Source organism: Excalfactoria chinensis, chromosome 19 (assembly GCF_039878825.1).
Source record: "Excalfactoria chinensis isolate bCotChi1 chromosome 19, bCotChi1.hap2, whole genome shotgun sequence".
NCBI lineage: Eukaryota > Metazoa > Chordata > Aves > Galliformes > Phasianidae > Excalfactoria > Excalfactoria chinensis.
In genome coordinates this window covers 6720841-6747063 of record NC_092843.1, presented here as the reverse complement: position 1 = coordinate 6747063, position 26223 = coordinate 6720841, and the positions used below count along the sequence as shown (strand labels likewise).

Genomic DNA, 26223 nt, shown 5'->3' with positions numbered 1-26223 from the left:
AGTTACTTTGTTCACCTTCTGCGTAAATCTTGAAAGCATGATGTAGAGTGTACTTGTTGGTAATCGAGTTTTCATCTAATTTCTGTGCATTTTTCCCCCTTCCGTGAAGACCTTACCTGTTTGGAGCAGGATGTTTTTCCATAAAAGCTCCATGGTGAGTTCCCAGTTCAATCCCAGCATGCCTATAATTCATTTGCTGTACTCACTAAATATAACTCTGTGTTTAGACTTTTTGTTTGGGGTTTTCTTTTTTCACGTTGTTTACTGCATGGCTGATCCATAGGTGGAAGCACTGCATAATTTCACTTTTAAGCTGTGGATGCATATTCACCATCAAGCATTGTCAACCGAATGCGTTGTCTTTGTGTTGTTTTCTTAACCTTTGAGAGGACATTTAATTTTTAAATAGCAAAGAAGCTGAAAAAATGAATTCTTTCCCAGCAGGCAAAAAGGATTGCAAATGATTTTCGAAGCAGGTCTGCTTTCTTGTGTGGCTTTCCTTCTGACAGTGGCACTAAGTTGCTGGCAGACAGAAAACATCAGTGATGACCTCCTGATACTAAGCCAGGTTAGCAGTGGGTAGACAGTAAAGTACTGCAGTAAGAGACATAAAGCAAGTCAGGTGGGCACTGCAAAGGAATAATAATAATAAAAAAAGCTTCTCACACCTGAGGAAAAAACAAACCAAGTTCCCTTAATGTAAGGACATTTGAAATAATAATTGCTATTTTGTAAAGCATGTGCAGTGGAAGTGCTGTTCAAAGGAAGAACAGTTCATAAGTCTCGTTTTGCCAGAGCTTGGCTGAGGATTCATGCGGTGCTTTGGAGCAGCCAGCCACATCTTATCACGTGAGGGTTGGGTGGCTGCAGTTACAAGCATCGAGACTGGAAGAAGTTGGAAGGTGTGGGGGTTTTTCTTAGGAAACATACGTGGTTTTAAGGGTGAGGTGGGTCTTTTTCAGTAATGCACAGTAAGCATTTGGTTCCTGAAGCAGTATTCCTGTGCACCATTCCTAAAGGTAGTCTGTGATGCACCCAGATTTCATCTGGTGGTGATCTAAGAAGTGAAGGGCTCTGGATGAGGAGTGCTGAACATGGCATGCGTTGGCCAATGGCTGTTGGGTGCTCCCTTCATAGCGTGGGCTCCGGGTGCTGCAGCAAAGCGAGGCCGAGAGGCTTGTCAACCAGAAATGATTTTAGATTGAAGCAAGATTAAAAGGCCGAGATTAAAGAGGGGAATATATGAAATAGACTCAGAAATCGTTGCCTGTCTTTCACAAGACTCTTTTGTGGTTTGTTTAATGCCAGTGCTGGCTCACAAATATGGGCTTTACCAGCCTACAGAGAAATTGGGATAAAAAACACACTTTGGGCGGGGAAAGAAGTCATGTTGTTTCCATTAAAGTCTTAATGAGACCTAAATTATGTAAACAAAATGAATGGAGATTTGACAGCTTACTGCCTGGCGAATGAAGGAGCCTGCTATTTCTTTCTTGCTTTCTCTTGTTTTATTCATGATTTGACAACTGGGAACATGTCTTTATTTTCCTCTTTTGGGCACAATGATAAAGTAATTAAGATGTGTGTATTTGGGGGCAGGTAGGATTTTTCAGTGATCCTGTAGCTGTCGTTTTTAGGCATTATTTTTCTCTGATACTTTTGTGGCCACTTATGAGGAGACTTTTCCCTTCAAAAATGGAGTGTGCCCATTTAGGTGGATTTCTCTGTAGGTTGTTTGTGCAGTGACTTACAGATCAGTGCTTTGGGTTGTATGAATCTGATGCGTTTAAAGCCTCTTCATTGCTGATATAAAACCGAACAGAGGCTGCAGAGAATGAGAATCACACTGTTTTATAGATGATATTTGATTCTGAAAATCAGTTTCTTCATATCATGGATCTGAAATATTTTTGTTTGTACATTTAAAGCCGTGTCACTTGTTTGGCTGCCTGAAATTGAAGACAAATTTAACAGCCCGCAGTATTCTGAAGGACACGGAGCTCTCTCAGGCATGTTCCATGGCTCTGTGGGCACCCCGTGGTTTTCACTGCTTGCCTGTGATTTTCAGACTATTTTAATAGAATTAATTCTTTTTTCTTTCTCCATAAAGTGGGAAAATAATAACAAATGAAAAGAAGCTGAGACACAGACACGGTGCTTTATGATGATTAGTTAGGAGCACGCTTTCAGAAGCTGCAGCAGACTTCAGGGTTTGCTACAGAAGTCCAAGAGCCACAATGCTGTTGTTTCAGTAGCTCTTAATCTTCTGCTGCTTTGTCAACATGAAAGAAATTGCATGCTCCTGCAGCAGTCTCCATTTTCCTAACGAGATGGCAGTGATACCTTAATTATCTTCAGTTTGTTCGCATCAGCTTTTGTGCCATTTCCACACGAAGTGCATGTGTATGTGTGTTACTGGTTATGTATACATCTGTTCTCAGTGTTCCTGCATGCAAAATGGGAATCGCCCTCCGAAATGATGTCATACAAGTTAGTTATCATCAGCAACACAAATTTCCCCATATTTCCTGTACTGAGCTGAGGTTTGAGTTCTAATGGGTGCCTTTGCCACCATCTTCAAGTGGAACAGGTGAATGTGAGCTGCCGGAAGCTGAAATTGCACTGCATTGCCTTTGCTGAGGCAGAGACCTCATTGGCGTTATGGCAGAACAAGGGTGATGTAACGCCAAGGTTTTTGTTACCATTAGACTGCAGCTCAGCAGCTGCATTGCGACAGAGGGGTTGGTGTGCTGGGCAGGAGGGCATGGCCATCTCTGTTCCTTTTCTCCTCTGCAGTGTTCTTCATCCTTCCTGCAGCAGAGCTCACTGAATGGAAGAAGCCCCACGCTGCTCCCTGCACCCTCTGGGCCTTTCCCACACCAGGGTCTCTTGCAGAGCAGCAGCACAGAGCTTGGAGAGCAGGGGGAGCTTTCTGCTGACCGGGTGGTGGAAGTGGATGGCAGAGTCTGCCTGAGATCCTTGTGTCCCTGCTTTGATAAGCACAATCTGCTTGAGTGACGGAGGGAAAAACCCTTATTGCCCCCCTAGGGTGAAATTAGCAGAAATGGTTCTTTTTTTGCAGATGAGCTCTGGGACCATTAGCTCTTTTTGCTTTTTCCTTTTTTTTTTTTTAACCTTCTGCTGTAGGTTTCTGCATCGATACCATTGTGATAAGAACATTTCTGTGCCATGGTGAATTCTTGGTGTAGGTGGGCAGACTCAGATGGGAAGAAATCTTCCAACAGTTTATCCTCCACGTCTCTTTTAGGGCCGTTGTGTCTCACGGCGGAGGACTGATATTAAGAGCTAAGGCTTTGCTCAGATTAGTTTAACTTTTCTAATTTCTTAGTGTTGATTCCCAACAACCTGCCCTTCTTCCTGCATCGTAACCCCTTCCAGCAAAAAAATACAGCCTAATATTTTGAATGTTGGTATATTATGAAGATTCCTTGAAATTAACTGTTTTAAAAGTGAGGCCAAATGTGCCTTAATTTCAGCTTGTGGAATAATTTATGAAGTGCTGACAGGCTAAGAGCAAGGAAAGAGCAGAAGTTCTTAGCAGAAACCAGTCATTCACCACCTACCTTCAACGTTACTGTTTTGGTATCATTTATAAAGCTGAGAGGGTGTTTGCATCTACGTAATGATGAGGATTTATAGTTCTCAAGTTGTTAAAATATCATAATGACACGAAAATATATTTTTCTAATAGCATTACCGTTGCAGAAAATAATTTGGCCTGTATGATCTACTGAAAGAAAGAAACTTGAGTTGGAACCTATTGATGAAAGCTCAGAGGTTGAAGTGAAAAGGTGGGAAGCTGGAAGGTTCCGTAATTACAATAATTTCAGTATAGACTTGTTGACATCCCTGCACTTTTTTGAGAAGCATGCAGAGACCAGCGTGATGCAGTAGCAGTCCTTGGGTTTTTGTTCACAGGACTAAGTTTAACCACACGACTAATCATGTTTTATGGGGTCTGCTCTCTCTGACTACAAGACACCATTTTGTTTTGGCACTGAAGCCAACACTTCAATGCGTGCCTCGAAAGATGTGCATTCTAAAGGCATAGAGTAAATAGAATGTAGTTGAGAGCATTTCCTCCGATGCTGCTTATATCCGTGTTTGGCTGATCTCTTTGGGAATAAGAGCCTCCCAAACTCAGCACAGATTTTGTGATTTATTGTTGATCCCAGGTTCCCTTCTGCTGAAAAGCTCGAAGCAATGGTTGAAGTCCGTTATGTCTCTGGTTTGTGGCTGAGCATGGCCTTTGCTTCTACTTTGGTTCTTTTTCCCTTTTAACTTATCTCAGTGACCTTGGGTTGTGTTGTGTAAATATTTGGAATATTAGGAATATTAGAAGAGCATAGAAAATTATGCTATTTATTTCTATGAGGAAGTGAATGTGAATCCTGTCAGTCCTCATACTTGGCTTTGTACTGATTAAGGGGCAACATCATCCTTCTCAATAATCTTGTTTAATATTAAAAACAGTCGTTTATTGTTTGAAGTACAGATGAGTTTGTCCATTCCGAGTTTGGCTGATAGTAAGCAGTCTATTAATATCAATCAGAAATTCAAATACTGTGGTCAGGACCTTTTTGGAACACAGATTTTGGATCTGGTAATCTGTAGTTGCAGATGTAACAGTTGGCTGTTAAGTGCTTTGTGGTAGTTCAATATCAGAGTTACTGACTATAAATGGCAATTGCTCTTTGGGGAGGTTCCACCTTCTGGTATAAGCAGAAGAGCTTCAGGACCACTCTAAGTCCATGAAGGTTCATTTGAATGTAGAGTCAGAGTAAAGCAGTTCCTTTTGGAAGGGTTGTTTTCATGTTGTTATTTTATTTCTTATTTTTCCTGCAGATGAGAGATGTAACCACAGGTTTGCTCTATCTGGCCTATGGCACACACTTATCTGCACACACGATTCTTAGGATTAAAGAACTTAAATAAGAATGTGATGGTGTAGTCACAGGCTGATATATTGTGGAATAAGAATTAATGAAAGAAAAAAGGGAAAGAGGGAAAGATAGGAAGAGAAGGAAGCAATGGCATAGAATAAAAGAAAGAGAGAGAAAGCAAGTGGGAAAGATGGAGAAAAGGACACGGATGATTTGTTTTAACATGTAGCACGAGTGTACACATTATTTCCCTTCCCTCCTACCCTCCGCATGCTGTTCCCTCTTACCTGTTGCTGTTGTTGTGTCTATTGCAATGGTTTCAGTGCCATCCTCACTGCGCTGTCACTGAGCAGCAGTCAGTGTGTCAGCTGTACGTGTATCTTCTGCAAATGCTGGGAAATACCAACTACCCAGAGTCTGTGTTTTCATTCCCAAAGGACTTCTGATAGTTTGCATTCCCTTTGGAATTTGTTCCCATTGAATGCAAATGTTCACTATTGGGTCTTTCAAACAGTCTAACCAATTCTGTATTATGAGCAGCGCCGTTCTTCAAGTTAATGAGTTCAGTGATCGAGGGGAATTTGGAACCTATTATCCAGAAACACTGAGCATCTGTAAGTCCTGCTAGACCACAGGGGAGCTGCAGATATTCAGCACCTCTGAACTTGTACCCGAGAATGGCTGTGAAGCAAAGGACGTCATCATTTTTTGAGAGTCAATTTTCCTAATTTTAATTTTATCTTCTATTTAAGCAAAGCCAAACCGGCTCCACAAATTTCACCCAGTAAGTCTGTGGGAGGAGAGTTTTGTGTCGCTGCAGTCTTTGGATCGTCGCGATCGTGGTTTGCAAACAACGCTGGGCTGAAAAGAGAAAAAGGTAGGGAAACTTCTTGAAAATGAACCGTGCTTTTTGTGATTTTCTGTTTGTCCCCCCAGCCCCCGCACTTCTTTTAGTTGACGTATTTGACCACGAGTTTATTAAGCCAGGAGGCTTCCAAGAATGGTCTGCGATTTCTGTAAGTTACTTTTTCTGTTCCTGTGCTGCTATTGCAGTAAGATTTTCTTTCTTCTTGCAAACAGATCAGTCCAAACAGTTTGTAGTGGAATCGCTGTATATCATCAGCTGCTACGGTAGCCTCGTGGAGCACGTGTTGGAACCGCGTCCGCTCAGCACCGCTCCGAAGATTAGTGATGACACCCCTCTGGAAATGGTGACGTGCCCGAGAGCCAGCTGGACTTTGGTTAGGTAGCTCATTTCTTTTTCTTTCTCTCCTCCTTTTTGTCCAAAAAATGAGTATCAACTTCTTTTATTGGAAGGAATGAATGAACTGCATCGTGATTTTTGCTGTTGTTTTGATCTGTTGTGGACTCTTACGGCTTTCCATTGAAAGAGCTCTCAGTAGCAAATTCAAGCCTAAATTTTCATGTAGTTCCGTTAGTGCTTATAGGCATGGAACTATGTGAACACGTATAGGATCAATAGAGATCTTTATCAGTTGATGATTTTAAATGATCGGTTTGTAATTTAGTTTTTTATATATTTTATATTTATAAATACAGAATTCTGCCATGAGAGATGAGTGAGGTTTTCAAGATGAAGCATTGCAGAGTTAGGCGAGTTATCCTGTAAGTAGCTGAAGGTAGCATTTCTCGAGGTAGCTGAAGAAATCATTCCTGACATGTGGAGGAAAGTAAACAAAAATTGATGAGAAACTGTTGTCAGTGCTTTTGACGTTTTAAAATATTTTCTCATCGATTTTTCTTGGCTCCTATATTCCTTAGTGCTGCTTATAGCTGGACTGCATTGATCAATACTTGATTTACCAAGCTATTTAGGAATGGCCCACCCTAATTAAAATTACAACACAGACTTCTAGACCATTATTGTTGAAATGAGTAGGTTGTAATGGAATTGAAAATTCTAATTGGATCAATAGTCCATAACTTTACACAGCTTTATTTTCACAGTTTGTAAATGCTCAATGACTTTACAGTATTGAAGCAATGCTAGTTAACAGAACACAAAAGTTCCCCGGGTTCTGTAGTGTGTTTATATTAAATAATGTTACCGTGGTCCTAAATGTATTTACCAGCATAATCCAAAGTGCCTTCGTCGTTTTTCTGTGCAGTATTTGCTGCAGCTGACAAACAAGTATTGTCTTCTCAATCTGCACAATTTGGCCGTGCTGCACAGCTGCCTGTGGTGTATTTCAGTGTTTGAACAAGCTAATTTAAGTAATTACAAACATTTTGTGAGCTTGTATAGATAATTACATGTGATGACAGAAATGCTGATTTACATTCTCTGTATTAGGCTTAAATATTAATAGTCTTGTGTTTTACCTCAGAACTCCTCAGTGGAATGAGCTCCAACCACCATTTAATGCAAACCATCCACTGCTGCTGGCTGCCGATGCAGTTCAGTACTACCAGTATCTTCTTGCTGGCTGTAAGTAGCAGACAACTTTCTGTCTTATGTGCGAGCTGTAAGCTGAGCATGACTTTCTGAAAGGGATTTTCAAGCTGCATTCTTCAAACAGAACGACAGCAGTTGGCCAAAAGACTTTCTAAAAATTGATAGTGAATGAAGCAGGAGGGGCAGGGCTTTTGTGGGAGATATCACTGAAATGTGCTGAAGATTTAGAGACAGTTCACCATAAGGAATGAAGGTTTAGGAATGTAGCAGTGTACCAGCAATGATACAATTAGAGGAAGGTAAAACGTTTCCATGCGTTTCCATTATAATGTATAAATACAGATGTATATTTATAATGGGTACCAGAAATAATGCTCTGATGTTCTTTTTTCACTTTTTTTTTTTCCTATATATATGTGCCAATATATGTACATTGTGTTAAATTACAGCAGACTGTGGGGAAAGGACCAGCACTGGGATGTTACAGGGCACCTCCTGAGTACTAACTTAAGCTGAATAAGTGCGTGTTACATTAAAAGTTGGGAGCAGGTAGGCACACCCATAGATAGGTATTTAGTAGCATCAAAATGAGCTCATCTGTGCAGCAAGAAGTTGTGTTGCTTTCAGTTTGTGTTTGCCTTCAGAAAAGAGCTTCTTGTAACCAACTGTATTAGCGGTGGCAGAGTAGCAGACGTAGATTCATTTCAATATGAGTTAAGCTCTCAAGGCCATTGTGTAGGCAAAATGTGAGTGTGCGCCAGGCCTTGCAAGTGTGACCCATTAGGTACCCTAAAGACTTAAGGGTTTCTTCCCCTTGCTTCTCCTCTTGCTTTTAGCCATTTCCTCTCATGAAATTTATATTCAGAGACAAGCAAGTGCATCTAAGTTTTCCCACTTCCCTGGAAATCCTCATTGCTGGGCTGCTTCCAGCTGCTGCCCTCGGGAGCCCTGGCACCGTTTCCAGGGGTGGCTGCCCACCTGCCCCACACTGTGCTGCCCAGCCATGCATTTACAGGGGTGATACCCATTGTGTATCCATCCACTAACATTTTGTTCATTTACCTGTCTTTATAGATAATGCATGTATATTATACAGCTCTGGTATATGTCATATATATTTAATAGATAAATGAGTACTTTTATTTATAAAAGTAATAATGCTCTTTTTATTCTCACAATTCAAAGGAAACAATTAGCAGTGATTATCCAGTCTCCTTTATTATCGAGGGTGCAGTCAAAACTGAAGTGATGTAACAGGCTGAATTCCACAACTCTTGGCATATGTGGAGGTACTCATGGGGAAATCAGAGCCTCTGTGCAGTTGTCAGTGCAGCTAATGCCAGCAAGTTATGTGACACGAGCATTCAGAATGCAGAAAGTGGACACCTGGGCCGAGAGGCAGGATGGCTGAAGGTGGCTGGCAAAAGTGACATTGGCAGCAGACCAGATCTGCTGCTTCTACCTGTCCATCTGTTACGTGCGCTGAGAGCTCAAAATGTTGGGGAAACTTGCAGGTTCTTCCTGTTTTGATGCTGCATAGGAAAGGGAAGAAAACCCACAGTGTAGAAAATAAAAGGCAGAGGTAACTGACAGCACTTAAAACTGAGTGAGCTGTGCTTTTTAGCCAGAGAATGTGTTCTGATATCTCTGCGTTCTTTTACTTTCACATACAGGTATGTGTGCTCTGCTTTGAGAGGAAAGGTCATTGCAAGGATGCGTGCTGGTTGTATAATATTTTATGGTACAAATTTAAACATAGATCAGTATTTTCAAAAGAGAGCGAAAGGATGTTGTCCATTGCTGTGTATGTTTATTGTTCTTCGGGGCTGTCAGGCCTCTTGCTTTGCAGAATTATCTAACCAGGCTAACAAACACAGTGTCTTCAGGGAAAACAGCAATACTAAGTCATCTTGAAGTGCTCTCCAAAGCCAGCTTTTATTCACAGATGCTAGCTGTGTTTGTGAGCCCTTGCAGCTTGTCTGTTCAGCCAACATTCCGTTCCCCCCTTCTCCCCTCCCCAGATTCTCTGCTCTCATTGTGGACGTCTTTCTCTTCCATGCTGTCTTCAGCTATTTCTCCTGCCTGCTGTCAAACCTATAAATGCATAACTTATTGCACATAGTAGGCAGTTATTGCAGTACACGTCCAAAAGCACAGAATGCTGTCTGGGGAATTTTGGACATTCTGTACAAGTATTTGTAAACTTTGTCGTTCCTGCTGAAACGTAAGTAATGCACGGATAGCAGCTGAACAAAAGCCTTTCAGCGAGCACTGATGTTCAGATACACAGATACACTTATCCCTCCTCCTGAAATAAGGGAAGGATGGGGTTCCCTCTGTTTTTATCTCTGTATTTCATTAACAACTCAAGTACTGTCCATTTCAAATGTCTTCTGTACTGGAATCTTTTTAATGGAAAAGAAATGAGTGAAAGCCCAGTTCCAGAAAAATAATGAATTTCCATTATTTGAATAACAGCAAATAATTTTAAGCCAGATGAGTGTGGAATGTAGACAATACAGAAGAATAAATACTAGAGACAAAAAAGAAAATGGAGAACACAGTAAAGTTAGCATTAACAGAACTTTGTGTACATGCGACCTTTGAAGCTTTGTCTTCTGGACTTGTTGTATCTGAAGCTACTCAATGAAGTTTGGAGTCCAAACAGGATTTGCACACATTGCTCCCAAGCACCTGTTAGCTTTCCCCCCTCAAATGCAGGCTGAAATGAAGTTTGCTGGGTCTGCTTACCTGGAGCAGTGTAATGGGCTGACATTAGCTGCAGCCTGTGGTTTGATGGGCTATCACTTCCGTCAGTACGTTTAATTGCCAGCAAATGGCTAAATAGGAGGCTTAGGGTGAATGTTACATCTGTCTGCCACGTTAGTGGTAAGAGGAATTCTGGCGCCGTTTCAGGGTCACTATTTGTATCTGTCTATCAGAGGTAGAATACAGCAGTTTCTCTCAGTTTCTGTATAGCATTTCTGCCAATTGTTTGGCTCCATTAAGTGTGCAGGGGAAATAAAAGCCTGAATGACCAAGTCACAAGGGGGTATGGATAGACCCTTTCTTTGTCCACACTCAGAACATTGCATTAGGTCTCATTATCCATTTATAATAAGTGACCTTTGCCCCCTGGGTCATTGAAAAATACTCAGTGTGCTTTTTAGCACAGAGTACCTCTGTCAGCAGACGGGCAGAACAATGAAACGTCTGGCAGGCTGCTTGGAGGGCTGGACTTTGCAGGTTTTCTGAACTATGCAGTTTGATGCCAAAACACAGAACCTAAATCTGTTTTAGTCTCCAAAAAGTATAAAATTCTTGTGATAAAGAGGCTTCAGCAGTACTGCATGTAGGTATCTTTTATGCACGGTTCCGCTTGTAATATTATTAAAGGATTTTAGAGTTGTATTCAGAGCTGTTGAGGAAGGAACAAGGAACCATTGTTTGAAGAAATATTTTGTACAACAAGTGTCCAAGACCTTTATCCCAAGGGTATTTGTAAGTGGATTAGCACAGCTGTTTCATTGCTTTGAGGTCATCAGTGACATCTGCTGCAAAAACCTGGATCAGAGCATGCAGTTCTCATCTACCTGAGTGCTTCAGTGCAGCCATGGCTGGTGTGGAGAGGCGAGGGAGTGGGTAGCAAGAGATTTCAACCCTTCTGTACGTTCATAGCTTGAAAGTGAACTTGCATTTTAAGCTTCACAAGGTGCCGGCCTGAGGGAAGCGTCAGCATCCTGCTCCTGTAACTGTTCTAGGCTTTTTGCAGTTGGTCTGAGTAAAAATAATAAGTCATGAGAACCTCCTTGGGTTCTTCTGGAGCAGGTTTCAGACTTCTTGCATGTCTGAGTTTATACAGACACGTGCGTGATACGTAATGGGGCTGCAGTGACTTTGAATTCCAGCAGAAAGCCTTATATCCTCATTTCATAGTTCCCGTTTCCCTTCTTTCTTACTCCTCCCCTTTGAATTTCACTGCGCCGGAGGTGCTGTGGACCATAGTTCAGATATCTGACACATGAATGATTAACATGTTAATGAATCAATCCTTGAAATCAGAGCAAAAAGTGATCCCAAAAGATAATGAATAACATTAATTGCGATTTCTGTCCTTTGGCTCTGGAAAAGGCACCTTCACGTTCCTGGCAAGAGTTTGGGTTCATCAGGACCAGTTCTGTGGAGATGAGCTGCAGTTGTCAGAAGCAGCCCAGTGACAAGAATTAATATATTAACTGGTATGCAGTGCTCTTTGACAAATTGCTTACTAAATACATCAAAATTGATTGGACATTCTACGTTTAAATTGACAAATGACTGCATTAGGGGAAGGAGGGAAATCCATTAATTACAGCTGCCCTCAACCGTAGGAAATGTAATCGTATAAATATAGATTTTGTTAAAACAAAAGTCTGTACTTTATTGTAGTGTTGCTGGTAAGTGTACTTGCACCTCGTCGCTATTAAACTTCCAATAGGAGGTTTTGAAGACAGATCTTTGCAACTGGCTTTTAAAGAATCAAAGACCATTTCTGTGGTGTTAAAGGGATGATGCAGTGTTCTGTTTTATCCCACTCTGACCGCTTCTGGAAATGGTGTTTCTCCCTCAGAAAAATGGGCATCTCACTGAGCCTTCTGCTGTCCCAATAGCTGTTTGATCTAAATGTTGGGTGACTCGGGACAGGACCACGTATTCTTGTTCTTTGTTCCTGTTTTGGTCTCCAAGCAATATTTGCGTGGCTGTTACTTATTTCTGAGTAAGAATTTTCACTTGAGTTAGGCCTGAAGATATAAACAGTTTTATAGACTTCATTAAGGGATTCTTGAAAAGATTAGGGCTTGTATTTATTCATGCCTTTGACTTTTGGCTGTTACTACGGATTTTCATTTCTGGACCAACTGTTGTACATATTTAGCATTTTACTGACAATGGCTTTCATTAGAAGTCAAGCTTAATAACTGCTCGTTGCCTTCAAAGGAAGGGGTTAAGCTCTGTTTGCTGTTTGTTTGGGATGAATGATAACACGATTTATGCCCATAGTCTGAACACTGACATCATGTTTGCACTTCCTGCACCCTCGAATGAAAGCTACGCACCCTGAGCGAGACTTTTGTCTCTGAGCAGCATTGTGGTTCTTTATTGCCTATTTTATATTCCTTCCATACATTCCACTGATGGAAATAAAAATTCCATACATACAACTAGTGAGTATAGCGTGGAGGAAAGCAGGACTCGCAGTGAGAGCAGAGAGTATTAAGTAACTGCGAATGTGTGCTATGAAAACAGAGCCCACGAAGAACAAGTTATGATGCACATAATCCCACCCAACCTGGAGCCATTTGAGCACACTGGGCAGGTACCAGGAGGATCTGGTCGTTCTGCTCCACAAGGAGCTTTTCCTGTGCACAGCAGAGCACGTGGTGCAGTCTGGGGATGGACTAATGAACTGGGGCTGATAATTTTGCTCAGTGTTCTACTGCTTCTCAGCCTTCTATTTTTTTTGTTCTTGCACTCTTTTGCATCGATGGTTTTAATAGTGAATTTAACCTGAAGGAATGCACATTTTGGTACGTACCACACACTGCATGTGTTGCTATAGTGTGTGTGTACCGTGTGCTCTGTGGGCAAGAGCCGTATCTTGCTATGTGTATGTTCAATGTCTGTCACAACGGAGCTCAGTTTCAAATAATAAAACTGATCAAAACCAGAGCCTGTTCTGTAACAACAATTATGCTATCATGCAGTTACGAGGTGTTCAAAGCCTTTTTGCTGCGTTTCTGAGACATCTCTGCATGCGGCGGTCAGAGGCAGTCGGGCTCGGAGCAGAGCTGGCTGGGCTGGGTGAACAAAGCTCTCTGACCATGCTGGGGGTGGGCAAAGCCCATTTGAGTGTGAACACTGCAGAGGGTTGGGACAAGCAGTGGTCGGTGCATTAACATTTTGAACTGCCAAATTTCTGTCCACTGATCATATGAACGCTGCCTGAACAATGTACCTATACAGTAGGGATGGTGGCCTTTGCACAAAATATGTCAGTTGAGCGTTCCAGGCTTAAATCTACAGCTGTAGCACCAGGGGAATCCACACAACTGAAGGAAAGGCAGAGGCAGAGATGGGCTTTGCAGAAGTCAGGACAGCCAGCAGGGAGGCAGCAGGGAAGGCTCCTCGTCTGCTCTGAGCTGAGGGTCAGGCAGCAGTTTGGAAGCCTGAGTGATTGTGGGTTCTGTGTGCTCTGAATGACTCCACCAGGAAGGGTACTGCGCTAACCCTGGGCTGGTTGTTATACTTAGAGATGGGAAACAGCATTATGTTGTTTTGGTGTTTTGTGTACAACCAGCACAGGGCTGAGATTTCACATACTTACTGCAGTACATATGTTTAACTTTATCATCCAGATGGAAAATTTTATATATATATACATATATATATATTTTCTGGATTCTCAGCTTGCCATTATTATTCCTTCTGCCTGAAGTTACCTCTAGTTAGTGCATCCTTCCCATGAAGTTCTGCTTTGTTATTGCCATGTAGTAAATGAATTCAGGATACTTCTAAATGGAACTTCCTGGATCTGCACACCAATAGTTTGAAAGGAGTTGTTCAGAAGTCCTTTAAAAACCCAGATCTTTGCAGAATGGTTTTTCATTCCTTGGAACTTGGTAAAGGATTTTTAATAGAGTTACAGAAAACCTCGTTTCAGAATTTCAGAGCACCAGTTCTTTATTGGTAACTGTGGCCGATGTTTTCTCTCCAGCGATCGCATGAAAACTGTAAGGGATCTTAAAATAAGTCTGAGCAGGTATATCGTCCCTCGTTTCCTTCTGTGAGTATTTGGGTTTTGCTGGCAGTAGTTACTGACAGTGAAAACAGAATGTTCAGGTTTGCTTCTTACATTACAAGGCGTAACAGATTGCAAGCTAATCTGTATCACCTTCCTGCTCCAAAAAAAAGATGTTTCTAATGAAACTGTAGTTCATGGTGTTTTTTAAGGGGAAGCGAAGTTTCCCTTAAACCAACCTGTGCTTCCTGCTCCCTACAGGAAACAGGATTAAGTGGTAAAGGGAAGCAAATTTAATTTCTGGCTGAGCATTGGACTGATTGTGGTAAACAGGAACAGGGCAGATAGCATTTCATGGAAGAGCTGCATCACTGCATACGAGCAGTGCTCTAAGCCTGATGGGATCTTCAGCCGCAGTCACTGTTTGTGCAGCAGTGTAGGCAGGCAGATACAAATGAACTCAGTGAGGTGTTTTGGGGGCTGCCAACCTGTGTTAATTTTTTGATGCATACGTATACCTGTGTGGGGCTTCGTCAGATTACCAAGGACTTGCCCGACTTAATCCGTGTTTTATATACTAAATGCTGGAAACAGCGCTGTGTATAGGAATTAAAATACTTTCAGATGTGTACAAACAACAATAATGAACAAGGGCACATGCTGAAACAGTTCTTTACTATTCTTACATGGTCATCTGGAACTTCTTAGAGCGGGGTCCATCAACACGGAGGGGTCAGTTTTCAAAGCAGTGTACAGGGATTTAGCCGCGCGACTCCTATTGACGTTAATGGGAGTCAAACGGGTAAATCCCCACGCACCGCTTTGAAAATTTACTACTAAGCCTCTTGACTTCTCACTACATACTTTGATTGTAACAGTAATCCATGGTTAACATAATTTTCCCGACAATAATGTCAAACATACTTTTGAAGTCAGTGAATTATAGAAATAGTTACCTCTTCCATAATTCCTTAAAGATGGCCATCAGATGGATTTCGCCACAGGTTCATGCGGTTGAAATTGTTTTTTAACTCGGGAAAGAATATATGTGTTATCCTTAGGTACAGAGCTGATAGTCTGCTCACAGCCTCAGTATTTGAAGTGTCGAATGGCCTTAAGGTACTCCATCCTGGGTGTTGGGTTCTAGCTCTGTCCTGATTGAAGTGCTCCTCGTACTTGACTGCTTTCCTACGGGAACACTGGGAGAGGAAGCTGGAACTGTAGCACAGGGAACATTTACCTGACTGCAGTGCAACCAAGAGTAACAGTGGAGCCTGAGTACCCAGCCAGTGCTGTTAGGGAAAACAAAACGCAGCTGTTGACTGTCAGACGGTGTAAAGTAAGGAGCAAGTAAAGCAGTCAGCCAGGCTGGGGTAAATCTAAGGGGAGTTCATATCCTGCTTAGAGTCCTGGCTGTTCCTGTGAGATTAAAGTTCTGATACAGAGAAAGGATGGTCTATAAAGCACCTAGTAAACTGGAGTCAATATACAAATAATGAATAACTCTGTAAGTCAATTGGTGTTATGAAATAACTCTTGGGCTGGGTAAAATCCTGGTTTACCGATTTTTTAACGTGTAATTTTATGATGTTTGTGCATATGAGAATCTAAGAAACAGTTGTAACATGAGAAAAACTGAGTGGGAAGAAGCTTTGGGTAGAAGAGGATATTTTAATGAGCATGGAATGCTCCTGCAGAAGTTTACATGCTAAAAAATGCATTAAAAACAGAACATTGATCACTAACATACAGCCACGAGTAAAAGTACTTAGATATAGCTCTGAGCAAAAAGCAGTTTGTTTTAAATGTTACTGTAAGAATTGAAATTGAAAGGAAAACTTGGTCTTTGCTTTACTGTCCAAGGTGGAGCCGAGGTAGAGCCAGCAGTCAGATCGGTGCTGGAAGGGAAAGCAGAGGAGTGTGCCTGCAGTGAGGCTGGATCAGCAGTAGTTGGTTTGGAAGTGCAAGGCCCTCAGTGATGTGAGTCACCTGGCTGTGGGGCACCACGTCCCACCTCTGGTGGGAGTGAGATCGCATTGTCAGATGGAGAGAAGTGTGGGACCTGTTGGTTTAGGGGTGGCAGCACGCAGACCTGCATCACATTCTGCTTGTCAGACATAGTGTGGTCTCAGCAGTGCAGCAATAGATGCAGAAGCATTGTGAAGTTGGTCATTCAAGTTGTGGCATTTAAGAGTAGTCCTGCAGCTTGTTGACAAGCATGTGATTACTGCAGGTCTCTCAACCACCTCTGATCATTTATTTTAGTTATAACTTGGGAATCACAGAAAGAAACATCAAAATCAGATGTTAGCATGCGATTCCTATGAAGTCAGTGGTGTGCAATCTGCCGTTTGTATACCTGTTTCCCTTGGACATCACACAGCCTGAATGTAGATGAAGGACAGACTTTGGATTTGCTGAACTGGTTAAGAGTGCACTTTGTGTCTGTGCCTGCTAGATTTTACAGTCTTATTTCGAACGATAAATTCTGTGTATTCAGTTGAGAAAAAGAGAAGCTTTCTGGGTGTCTGCACGCGTGTATGGCAGGCAGCACAGAACAGGCCTTATAGTCTGCAAGTGCCTTTGTTTGCGCTTAATTTGCACAAACTTACGTCCTTTAGAAAAGAGCACATTGGGAATTTCATATATAACTCAATTAAACTGAATTGTCTAAAGCTTATTTATATAAATGAGAAAATTAAAACTTTTTGGTTGAGAAAGTACACAAAACTAAGTAAAACTGATGATTTATTGTTCACAAATCAAAACCATAAGCGTGCACACACCAATTGAGCTGTAGTGTTTCTTTGTTCCAACACTTCTTTGCTGCTGAAAGATGTCAATTTATAACGTTTGAATGAATAAAGATTTGTCTTTGGTGTAGGTATTTATCATATAATTATCCCATCTATGAACAAAAGCACCGTTTGTTAATTCCAGTGTTTGCCAAGCACATGTATTTCTCTAGGTCTTGCTCACGCATCAAAAATGCCTATGCAAGTTATTCCCAAGTTTAATATAAATTGTCTGTTCTCTGATTTATCCGTAATGGTGAAGTTTCAGACCAGTTTTTTTGTCCTGTATTCATCACTGAGCTGTGTGAAAAGGGCCCTGGAGGGTCAGAGGACACTTTGTTTTGGTTTGTGAAGTGTTTCTCTCCAGTCATTTCTGTGCAGTTATCACACAGACTCCAAAATTGACCCTTGCCTTTAATGATCTCCAGCATGGCAGTGAGATTAATCTTGCAAATACAGAGAACAGCAATCTGAGGGTTTCTTCTTTTGCTTTACCTGAGAGCGCTGATAACCACCTGCAGCTCTTACGTAGGGGATGAAAATGAGAGGGCTGTGTTCAGGTCAAGAAAGGAGACGAAGAACAGTAATTTCCACTCCAGTTCTGATTTTCCTCGGTTGAAGGTGTAGTGGTTCAGTAGAGCTAGTCGGGAAAACAGAGGTAAGGATATGTTCCAGATTTAGAGCTGGTGTAGATCGCTTTTCATTGTAATGAGGACAGAGTTTCGGGTCCCTAACAGCACTTCCGAGCAGCTCAGAGGTGGTTTTGCCTCTTATGGCAAAGCCCTGATTTCTGCTGTGGGTAGCACAACAGTTTTTAAAGCATGACCTTGAAAGCATGCCAGCGTGCTTATGTTTTCTGTGGTTATGAATTAGCCTTAGAAAAATCATGTTCTGCTCTATTGCTTCAATAAAAACTGCATGTTTCAATTCTCACCTTAGATTTTTAATAAATGCTCAGCTTCGTTGTATTTTCCTTCGCTCTGCAGATATTTGTAAAAATTCCCGAATGTTTCTGCGTTTTTAGAGCAAGTGAGCTGAGCTGTACTCTGACACTTGGCGTATCTGTGTTCCAGATGATGGAGTAAGTGTAGAAAGAAGGTAAAAATTGGCGTAACTCAGACACTAGATTGGATTGGATTCCTGCCACCTGAAATTGCCAGCAGAATGTCCCAGGAGGAAGGGCTTGCTCTTTACCTGTGTGTGTGACACGATGCGTTCCCAAAGGAAGAAGTGTGAAACTAAAACCAGCTTAATACAAAGCTTTTGAATTATTGTGAGCATTATAGAGAGATTCCTTGAAAACTGAAAAGCTGTGTGACACAGTGTAGGAATAGCAGCACTGATGTGTGCGGAGTTGTCGTACCTTCCAGGTGGAATTCAGACTTAAAGGCTTAGGCAGGAAGAGTCTGCATTACTTTTGAGCTGAAGTTCCTGGAAATGCCCTTCTGACTGTGCCTTGGTCCTGTCCTGGAACCGAACAGTTGATAACAATACAGGACGTGTGTGACCCAGAAACACAGAAAGAATCTCTTACATTTTTAGGTCATATTTGCTTCTATAACTTCAAGGCCATTTTTAACCTGGGGGAAAAAAAACAGTATGCATCTCTATCTGTAATAAGGAGCACAGCCATGGCAAATCTCCAGTGAGGATCACTTGTCTTAGGAGGTTGTATCTCAGAAAGTGCTGCTTGCTCCACTCGGGCAGTGGGAGTAATGCGTGCTTCGCCTGCAGCGAGGCCGGGCCCGTCATTACGGGATCCTGCTATCAAAACCAGACTCTCTTTAAATGCCTGCTTTTGTGATAGGTGTGGCACATAAATGCTATTTTATTAAATAGCAAAATAAATTATTGAGGTTTGACCTCAGCTGAGGCTTTATCACTGTTGCCCCGCCGGTGAACTCGGAGGCAGAGCCGTCCCGTGGAATTCCGCATGTCGTCACTTCTTGGTAGAAAGAGTTAATGCTGCGGCTGGCTTGCACTGAGATGTTCCTGCCCAGCAGTGCTGCGCTTCCACAGGGAAAGGCAGGAGTGGAAAACCAAACCTGCCGTTGGATTGGAACCCTTTCTTTTGTACTGTGAAGCAGACTTGAACTGCTGCGGCGCTTGGCTTGCCCTGAGGGGTGGGAATGCACCCACAGCGCTGCGCTGCTGCTCCCTGCGCTGGGCTTGGCAGCCAAGGCGTTGCCCCTGGGACAGAAAGAACAAAACAATTCACAACAGTCCATAAAGTTCCTGTTGGTTGGAAAACAGAAACATCTGCTGGAGCCGTCTAGTTCGTTAGCAGAGCTCCTTCCCTCTGTAAGGGAAGGCTGAGGCTGGCCAGCTGTGCCCTCAGAAGCAGGCAGCTCTGCAGGCTCTGTCCAGTGTCGTCACCATTGTGAGTGTCAATGTTGAGGTGCATGTATCTCCTCGCATACCTCGATTCTGTCACAGGTGAGGCCTGGAGGTGGGTTTGGTACATCACAGCCTTCAGAATAAGGATATTCTGTGATACCGAGGTATTCAGAATGGCTCCATAGCTGAGGTTGTGTTTAGAAAATGCACTGAACAAACAGGATGGAAATTCCTTTTTTGTGTGTGTCTTGTAATGTATGGATTTATGGAAATGCCACGCTGTTTATGTTTTAGAGGTGCCGCTCTGTATTTATGGGTACAGTTGTGTCAGCTTTGCCATCCTGCTGTTATCGGGGGCTCCCAGCCTGTGAACTGCTGGGTGGGAAGCTGCCATATAAAGCTCAGCCCTGTAACATCGGGGTTCTTAAAAATCACTTCTCAGAAATAATCAGAGTCATGCTCAGATGATGCTGATACAAAAATACTGGTTCTAATTCCAGTCCGCACCCTCATGTGACTGGGATCATCCCATGGTAGCATCAAGCCGTCCCTCCCTGGGCCGGATGCTGCAGCCCCCCTGCACTCAGCCCTCCCCACTGCCCCTGTGTGACTAGCAGCTCTCCCACACGTGGAGTCATCCTTAAGGCCATGCTGTGCCTTCACCACAGACTGTAAGCTTTGCTGGCGTGTTTAAAGGACTCAAGGACTGCGAATCGTGAAATATTAATCTTCACAGTAGTGACTCTAATGGCATCTCTCTTGTTTGCGGTAGTGTTTGAGCACTGGCTTGTGATTTTCCCCTAAAGTTATATGTATAAACGGTGATGGCGTTAAAGGTGCTTTTGTACATTACACAATCCACAGAGCTGAACATCTGAAGGTAAATTTTTCCATTTTCTTCTTTTTAGTGGTTCCACCAGGGAGCCCCGGGCCTATCACTCGACACGAGTCCTATGACAGCTTGGCATCCGACCACAGTGGGCAGGAGGATGAAGAGTGGCTGTCACAGGTACGTTCTGGAGAGTTCCACTGCAGGAACCAAACAGGGCCCATATCCCCTAGGAGTAAAGCTGACAGCTTTGCTTCAGAATTGAGAGTAAACTTAACAGCATACCATGGCTGTTACTGTGTGTAAAACAGACTTCGTTCCTGGCTTAACACTGTATGAGTTTGATTGTCTCTGAACTTCAAACAAACATACTAAAAACCACATACAACCCCTTTTTCTCCTGACCTGGATCTTTTCAGGTGTGGGTGCAGAAGTTGGCTTGGCAAAATGAAGATGTCTATCGTGTTATACATACTGCATTTTAGCATCAAAATAGTAGATAATCCTTCTTGGTGGAATAGTTTCATATGGGGTGAAATATGGCAATTTTAGCCATTCTTGCTTTGTTTCAGTGAGTGAAGCTTCTTTTTAGAACCCGGCAGATACTTGATGATCTGACTCAAGGTATAACTTCCATTGTAGAATATTAGTTGTGAATAATGTTATGAGAATTAGGTCCTGAGTTGCTTTCAATGGCAAATGTATTCTTGTGAATCCACTCACCTGGCCCAGGTTTTCAGATGTAGCTCCACAGTCATGTATCTTATCTGCTTAGCCTCATGCTTAGCCTTAGATCTCATTTGTCAAGGTATAACAATGGTAAAACTACCCACTGGCTGCATTCAGGGGGAGTTCTGTCACTGCTCTCACTGGGTCCAAGATTCCATCTGTAGCTTTACTTATTACCTGGTATAGCCTGTGCAGTACTGCTTGGTTAGTTGTGCTTACATTACTATTTTGGTGACTTGCCAGCATATAGTGAGAAAAAGTAAACAAACCTACACTGTGGGTGTTAGTTTGTTACTATATCTTGATAGTCAAAGGAATTTAAGAATGCTCAAACTTCATCACATCCATCCCTCTACAAGGCAAAATATATTTATAATAAAAGAGGGAAAGTGACATCGTTCAGAACATGTATAATTTGGAGATTGCTTCAGGAATGTTTAATTTTTGCTAAGTGAAACGAGCAGTGATACCTCTTTTGTGCACAAAGGTGTGAGCATTCTCTAAGCAAGCCACTTTAGATTAAGCCTAAAGTGTAAGTATGTTTTTCAAAATTAAAGTGTTGTTATCAACAGTAGCAGCATGCAGTGAAAAAGCACTGCCCTTCACTTCAACTTTTCAATTAGAACAGTGGGTAATGTGTGCTGTCAGTGTGAAGTAGATACAATATGTTTGTCCTGCACACAACAGGAGAGTGAATAGGAACATCTGGCCATAGCCTCAGTAAAATTGCAAAGGCATCTGTTTACCTCTCGGCTCTGTGACACTGATGGTTTCAAGCTTAAAATATACAGATTACTTTATCTGTGGCCTAATTTACACTGCTACATAAAAGCTACTTGACTCAGAAACATCTACAGTCAATCTGAGTTACGCTAGGATAAATGCAGGGATGGAAATAGTGCTAAATAGGCTGTGCATTTGTCGTCTTATATTAGCAGAGAACTTAGAACAGCATTATCCAGTGTTGAAAATTCCTTCTTAAAGAATTAGAGTCAGTAGTACGTGTATGTGCGCACAAATAAAGCCCTAAGATACGTATCTGTGTCATATAGGTACAAAAATACATTTTCATGGGTTTCCTTCCTAAATTGCATTCCTATCGTGAAGCTGATTGTTATTTGAACATAAAAGTATAGGAAGTTTGCAGTCTATTTTTGTCATCGTAAAAACATGAGTTCAGCGGGGCTTAATATTTTCATTTCATATTGCCTGCTTCTCGTCTTTGAAGGCTGATTCTTTTTTTCAGTTGTTACTGAGGACTGAAGCTTTGTTCGCTCTTCTGCTTACAAGGCCCAATTCTGATCACATGCATTTTCAGCAGCATTACCATCTCAATCTCCACCATTGTTCACACTCCTGTAGTTGGCTTCTTTGGTAGCATGCAGAAGTTGATACTCAGCAGTTTGTAGTTAATAGCATGATTAGACATTTTTCAAAATATTTTGGATGCTTCATTTACTGAAATAACTTGTTTTCTCAACTTTGTATCTGGACTGTTACTGGTAGAGAAGATTGTTGTTTGTTAGATGTTCTTCCTGTACTCTCTGTGCTTCTTGGAAGTAGGGTTGGAACTGTGAAGCTCTGCGTGTGTATCCACACACAAACATGCCCACAGATACATAACTCATATATACCTGCCATATAGGGGGCGTCTGGTTGTTCAATGCAAACAGTCACCCCCACCTCTGTCTTAATTCTGAGAATTCATTTAAATGAAGCTGCGTGTAACTGTCCTGAACTCTGTAGCTGCACACACGTATCCGTATTGCATCTGCACAGAAATGAACTTAACCTGAGGTGCTCAGTGTCTCACAGTGCGTGTCACATTGCTCTCTGTCACCAACCTCGTTGCGTTCCAGCAAGATGGTCTCTGCCAGTGGTATCCTCAGTATGCCAACACTAATTATGAGCTTTGGTTTGAAATATAGTTCACACTATATGCTTGTGAAGCACTGCTGCTTAGAGTGTGAACTTTGAGAAAGCAGCTGGAACAAAACTGGAACAGCTTGTTTTTAGAAAGCGCAGCCCTTGCCCAGGTCAGAATTGAAGTGACTGACAAGAACATTTGGGGAATGCAGACTTTCAGTTCCTCTGTCCACTCTGCAAGGATGCTGTCAGAAACGTGTTCACCTACTTGCTGCCACAACAGTAGATGTTCAGTTGTCATTCTCTAGCATCCATTTTGTGTGGACCATTCCCTCTTTTCCCACAGGTCGAGATAGTGACTCACACCGGGCCCCATCGGCGCCTCTGGATGGGCCCTCAGTTCCAGTTCAAAACCATTCACCCCTCAGGCCAAACCACCGTCATTTCATCCAGCTCCTCAGTGCTGCAGTCACACGGCCCCAGCGACACCCCACAGCCGCTGCTGGACTTCGATACAGATGATCTCGATCTCAACAGTCTCAGGTAAAAATAAAGCGAATTTCCAAGCTGTTCCACATTTGTTGTGTGAATCGCTTATCTTACGCTTAAATGAGGCCATGTGTATAGAAAGCATTACTACTTTCCATCAAACTTGTCCAGGTGAAAGTCTTAAGAAGTGTATGACAGCAGCAGTAAAGATTCATCCAGGTCAAACAGCTTACATTCATTTTTGCCACCTCTTGTATAAATTAAAGTGAGAGGTAATGCAGAGTCTGGTGGCCTTGCTGAGCATCGTCTTGGCTTTGTGGTTTCTCCATTTCTTAGCAAATCATTTCTCTGAGTCAGGAGTAGGATCGTGGTGCCATAGATCCAGGTGCTGACGAGATGGAGCAGTCAGAGTGTTGGAACAGCAGAGGAGCTCTGGAAAATATTTCCCCTCCCGCCCTTTGTTGTTCATTTTGTTCAGTTTTGTTTTCTTCCTTTCTTGTCATTATTGATCACGTATTTATTTTGTCTTTCTCTTGAAAGTGAGAGAGGGCAGCCTAAGAGGGGGAGGATGTATGTGGATTTATAGTCCTGGATGTAGCAGTTCTGTAGAAGTGCTTTATGCACCATATGTTTCTGTGTCCCGTTCCGTAACACAAGATTTAACAACTTTCCATGCTTCTGAATCTGCAAGTGGTTTGAAATCTGAAGGTCTGTCGAGTGGACTTGGATTGTTTGGGACTCTGTTTGAAACTCTTGTAGGTAAAACATGAGAAATGGGTGATATGAGCAATCCCATTAAAACTGGGTTTGTCGTCCTTGGACTAAAAGCGCGTGGTTTTGAAATACGTGTTTTTTCCTTGCATACACTTAACTCCCACAAGTAGGGGTAGAAATGTCCAATGTGCTGTTAAATGATTTTTAATGCTTTCTATACGTGAACATACGCAGAAAGAGAGTAGAAATTAAAAAAAAAAAACAAAAATATGGATGTATTCACATATATATACTACAGAAGGAGTAGGCAATTAACTGCTAAACTGCTGAAGGAATTGCTATTGTTCAGGAGGGCCTGGAGGAACTGTGGGCTGTTCGGGTAGGTTGGGTTTTTTTGTGGGGAGGCAGCTAACATCTGAGATGCAGTGTAGGGGTATTCATTCCATGTATCGTCTGAACCTGTCTGCAGGTGGATTGTTCACACCTTGGCTCCCGAAAGCAAAGTAAAATTCTAGCAGGGCAGCTGATTTGAAAATAAAAAGTTGCTCAATTGCTTGTTTGGTTTTGGCTTGCAATTTAATTACAGCCCATGTGGGCACTGATTTGACACAGGTGGTGACTATAACTTATCATTTAGGATTCAGCCAGTTCGTTCAGAACCTGTTAGCATGCCCGGCTCATCGCGTCCCGTTTCTGATCGCAGAGGAGTTTCAACAGTGATTGATGCGACTTCAGGTAAAAGCACGTTGGTTTTTCTGTTCTCTTTGATACTCGTGGCATTCATCGATCTCGTCTTCTCTTTGTCTGGTAACACGTTTGCTAACCAGTGCTGTACACTTGAAGGGTTATCACAGTTTTCAGCTGCGCTAACTGGTAAGTGCTGACTTACACAAATGTGTCTCAAAGGCTACAATCGTGATGGCTTTTCCTCTTACCACTCCTATCTGAAGTCACAGCACTGTCATAAGACACACACGCTGTATTTACGTTAAGCTAGAGAAGGCTTAAAAGTGCCCAAATTATAAAGCAGAACATTTGCAAGCAGTGAGACTGAAATGCTTTTCTTAATGAATGCCCGAAGCGAATGATGTTATAATTCAATCTCATTTATAAAATACATTTCATTGAAATGTAATCATAAATGTAGTTTATTTCTGTGAACAGTCAAGACAACATGGAAGTTTGACTGAGGTTTGTCTAAAGGGCGCATTTTGACTACTCTGCTCTAAAAGAGCGTGTGTAAATTTAATATTACAGCAGTTACATTAATATCAACACAGTAATGTGTACGCTATAAAGTTTTTTCTTTTTCGTAGTGCTGGGGTATAGTCTATATAAAGAAACAAAGACAACAGAGCTTTATATTCCAGTACAGCTGTATAGCGTCTGAAGGTTCCACACAGCAGGATTTTGTCAAATAAAATCTCTCACAAGTAGAATTATTAAACACACAGCATTAGTCAAACAGTCAAGTCAGAGAGGATTTTAATCTGTAGTGATTTGAAAATCCCTGGAGACTGCTGATTGGATTGAGGTTAAACTGTAAAAGGAGACTGTAACACATACAGAAACTCATTTCTGAAGGTTGTTTTAAAGAGAGTTAAAATAAAAGCTCCCGTTCCAGACTCTGTTTGTTATACACATAAATTCAGAGTCCAAGTTTCTGCATCGTTTGCCAAATTAATTTATTTGAGTATTACAGGATATTTCTTAGATCTGTTTATAACTGTGTTCAGTAATAACTACATTTACGTTGGATATTGAGGATTGTCATTATAAATACCATTTTCAAGTATCGAAAACTAGTTAAATTAATTCCCATTGAGCTTGGACATCTGATGGTGGTTAGTTAAAGGCAGTTACATTCATTTTAGTGCATGTCAATGTGATTTTGAAAGTTCTGATTTGATACGTAAGAGAACAAAATTGCAGCAGTTCTGGCTTTTTGGATTAGTCCATCTGTGTGCATTACCCCTGGAAGATGGAAGCCCCAGTTACAGCAGTGCTTCGGTCTGCGTATCTCACACTTCTGACTCAGAGTGATTAAAGGCATGGTTGTTCCTTGCTATCAGTGTGACTCTGCCAGGTGATACAGACATCTGCATTATCAAGGTTGGCTTCTTTTGTATTCTCTTTCCTAAGTGTGAATGGAGCAGAGCAGTTCCCTGTAACAGGGGCATGTATTAGTTCTGAAACGCAGCCTTTCTCTAACAGTACCACATTCTAGATCTGTTTTGTTCCAGCAACACTGGAAACAATGAACCATGTTCAGACCATACTTCTGTGCTGAACAGCCTTTCCTATAGAATAGATGGGGCCTTAATGTGAAATGGCTCATATGAATGTGATGAAGCTCCATTGGTAAT

The 26223-nt window shown here is 42.0% G+C and overlaps 1 protein-coding gene across 9 annotated transcripts in view; it reads left to right on the top strand.

Annotated features, from left to right (window-relative positions):
* Positions 1-26223, top strand: part of BCAS3 (BCAS3 microtubule associated cell migration factor) — a 301481-nt gene that overhangs the window by 114571 nt on the left and 160687 nt on the right. For 5 of the 9 annotated variants that reach the window (XM_072353531.1, XM_072353526.1, XM_072353523.1 and 2 more), the window contains exons 17-23: positions 110-154; positions 5657-5781; positions 5985-6150; positions 7253-7353; positions 20139-20239; positions 23001-23197; positions 24495-24592. In XM_072353531.1, coding sequence (XP_072209632.1) covers positions 110-154; positions 5657-5781; positions 5985-6150; positions 7253-7353; positions 20139-20239; positions 23001-23197; positions 24495-24592 — 833 coding nt within the window. The remainder of the gene's footprint in view (positions 1-109; positions 155-5656; positions 5782-5984; positions 6151-7252; positions 7354-20138; positions 20240-23000; positions 23198-24494; positions 24593-26223) is intronic. The other 4 variants (XM_072353527.1, XM_072353532.1, XM_072353525.1 and 1 more) reach the window with 1 other exon arrangement.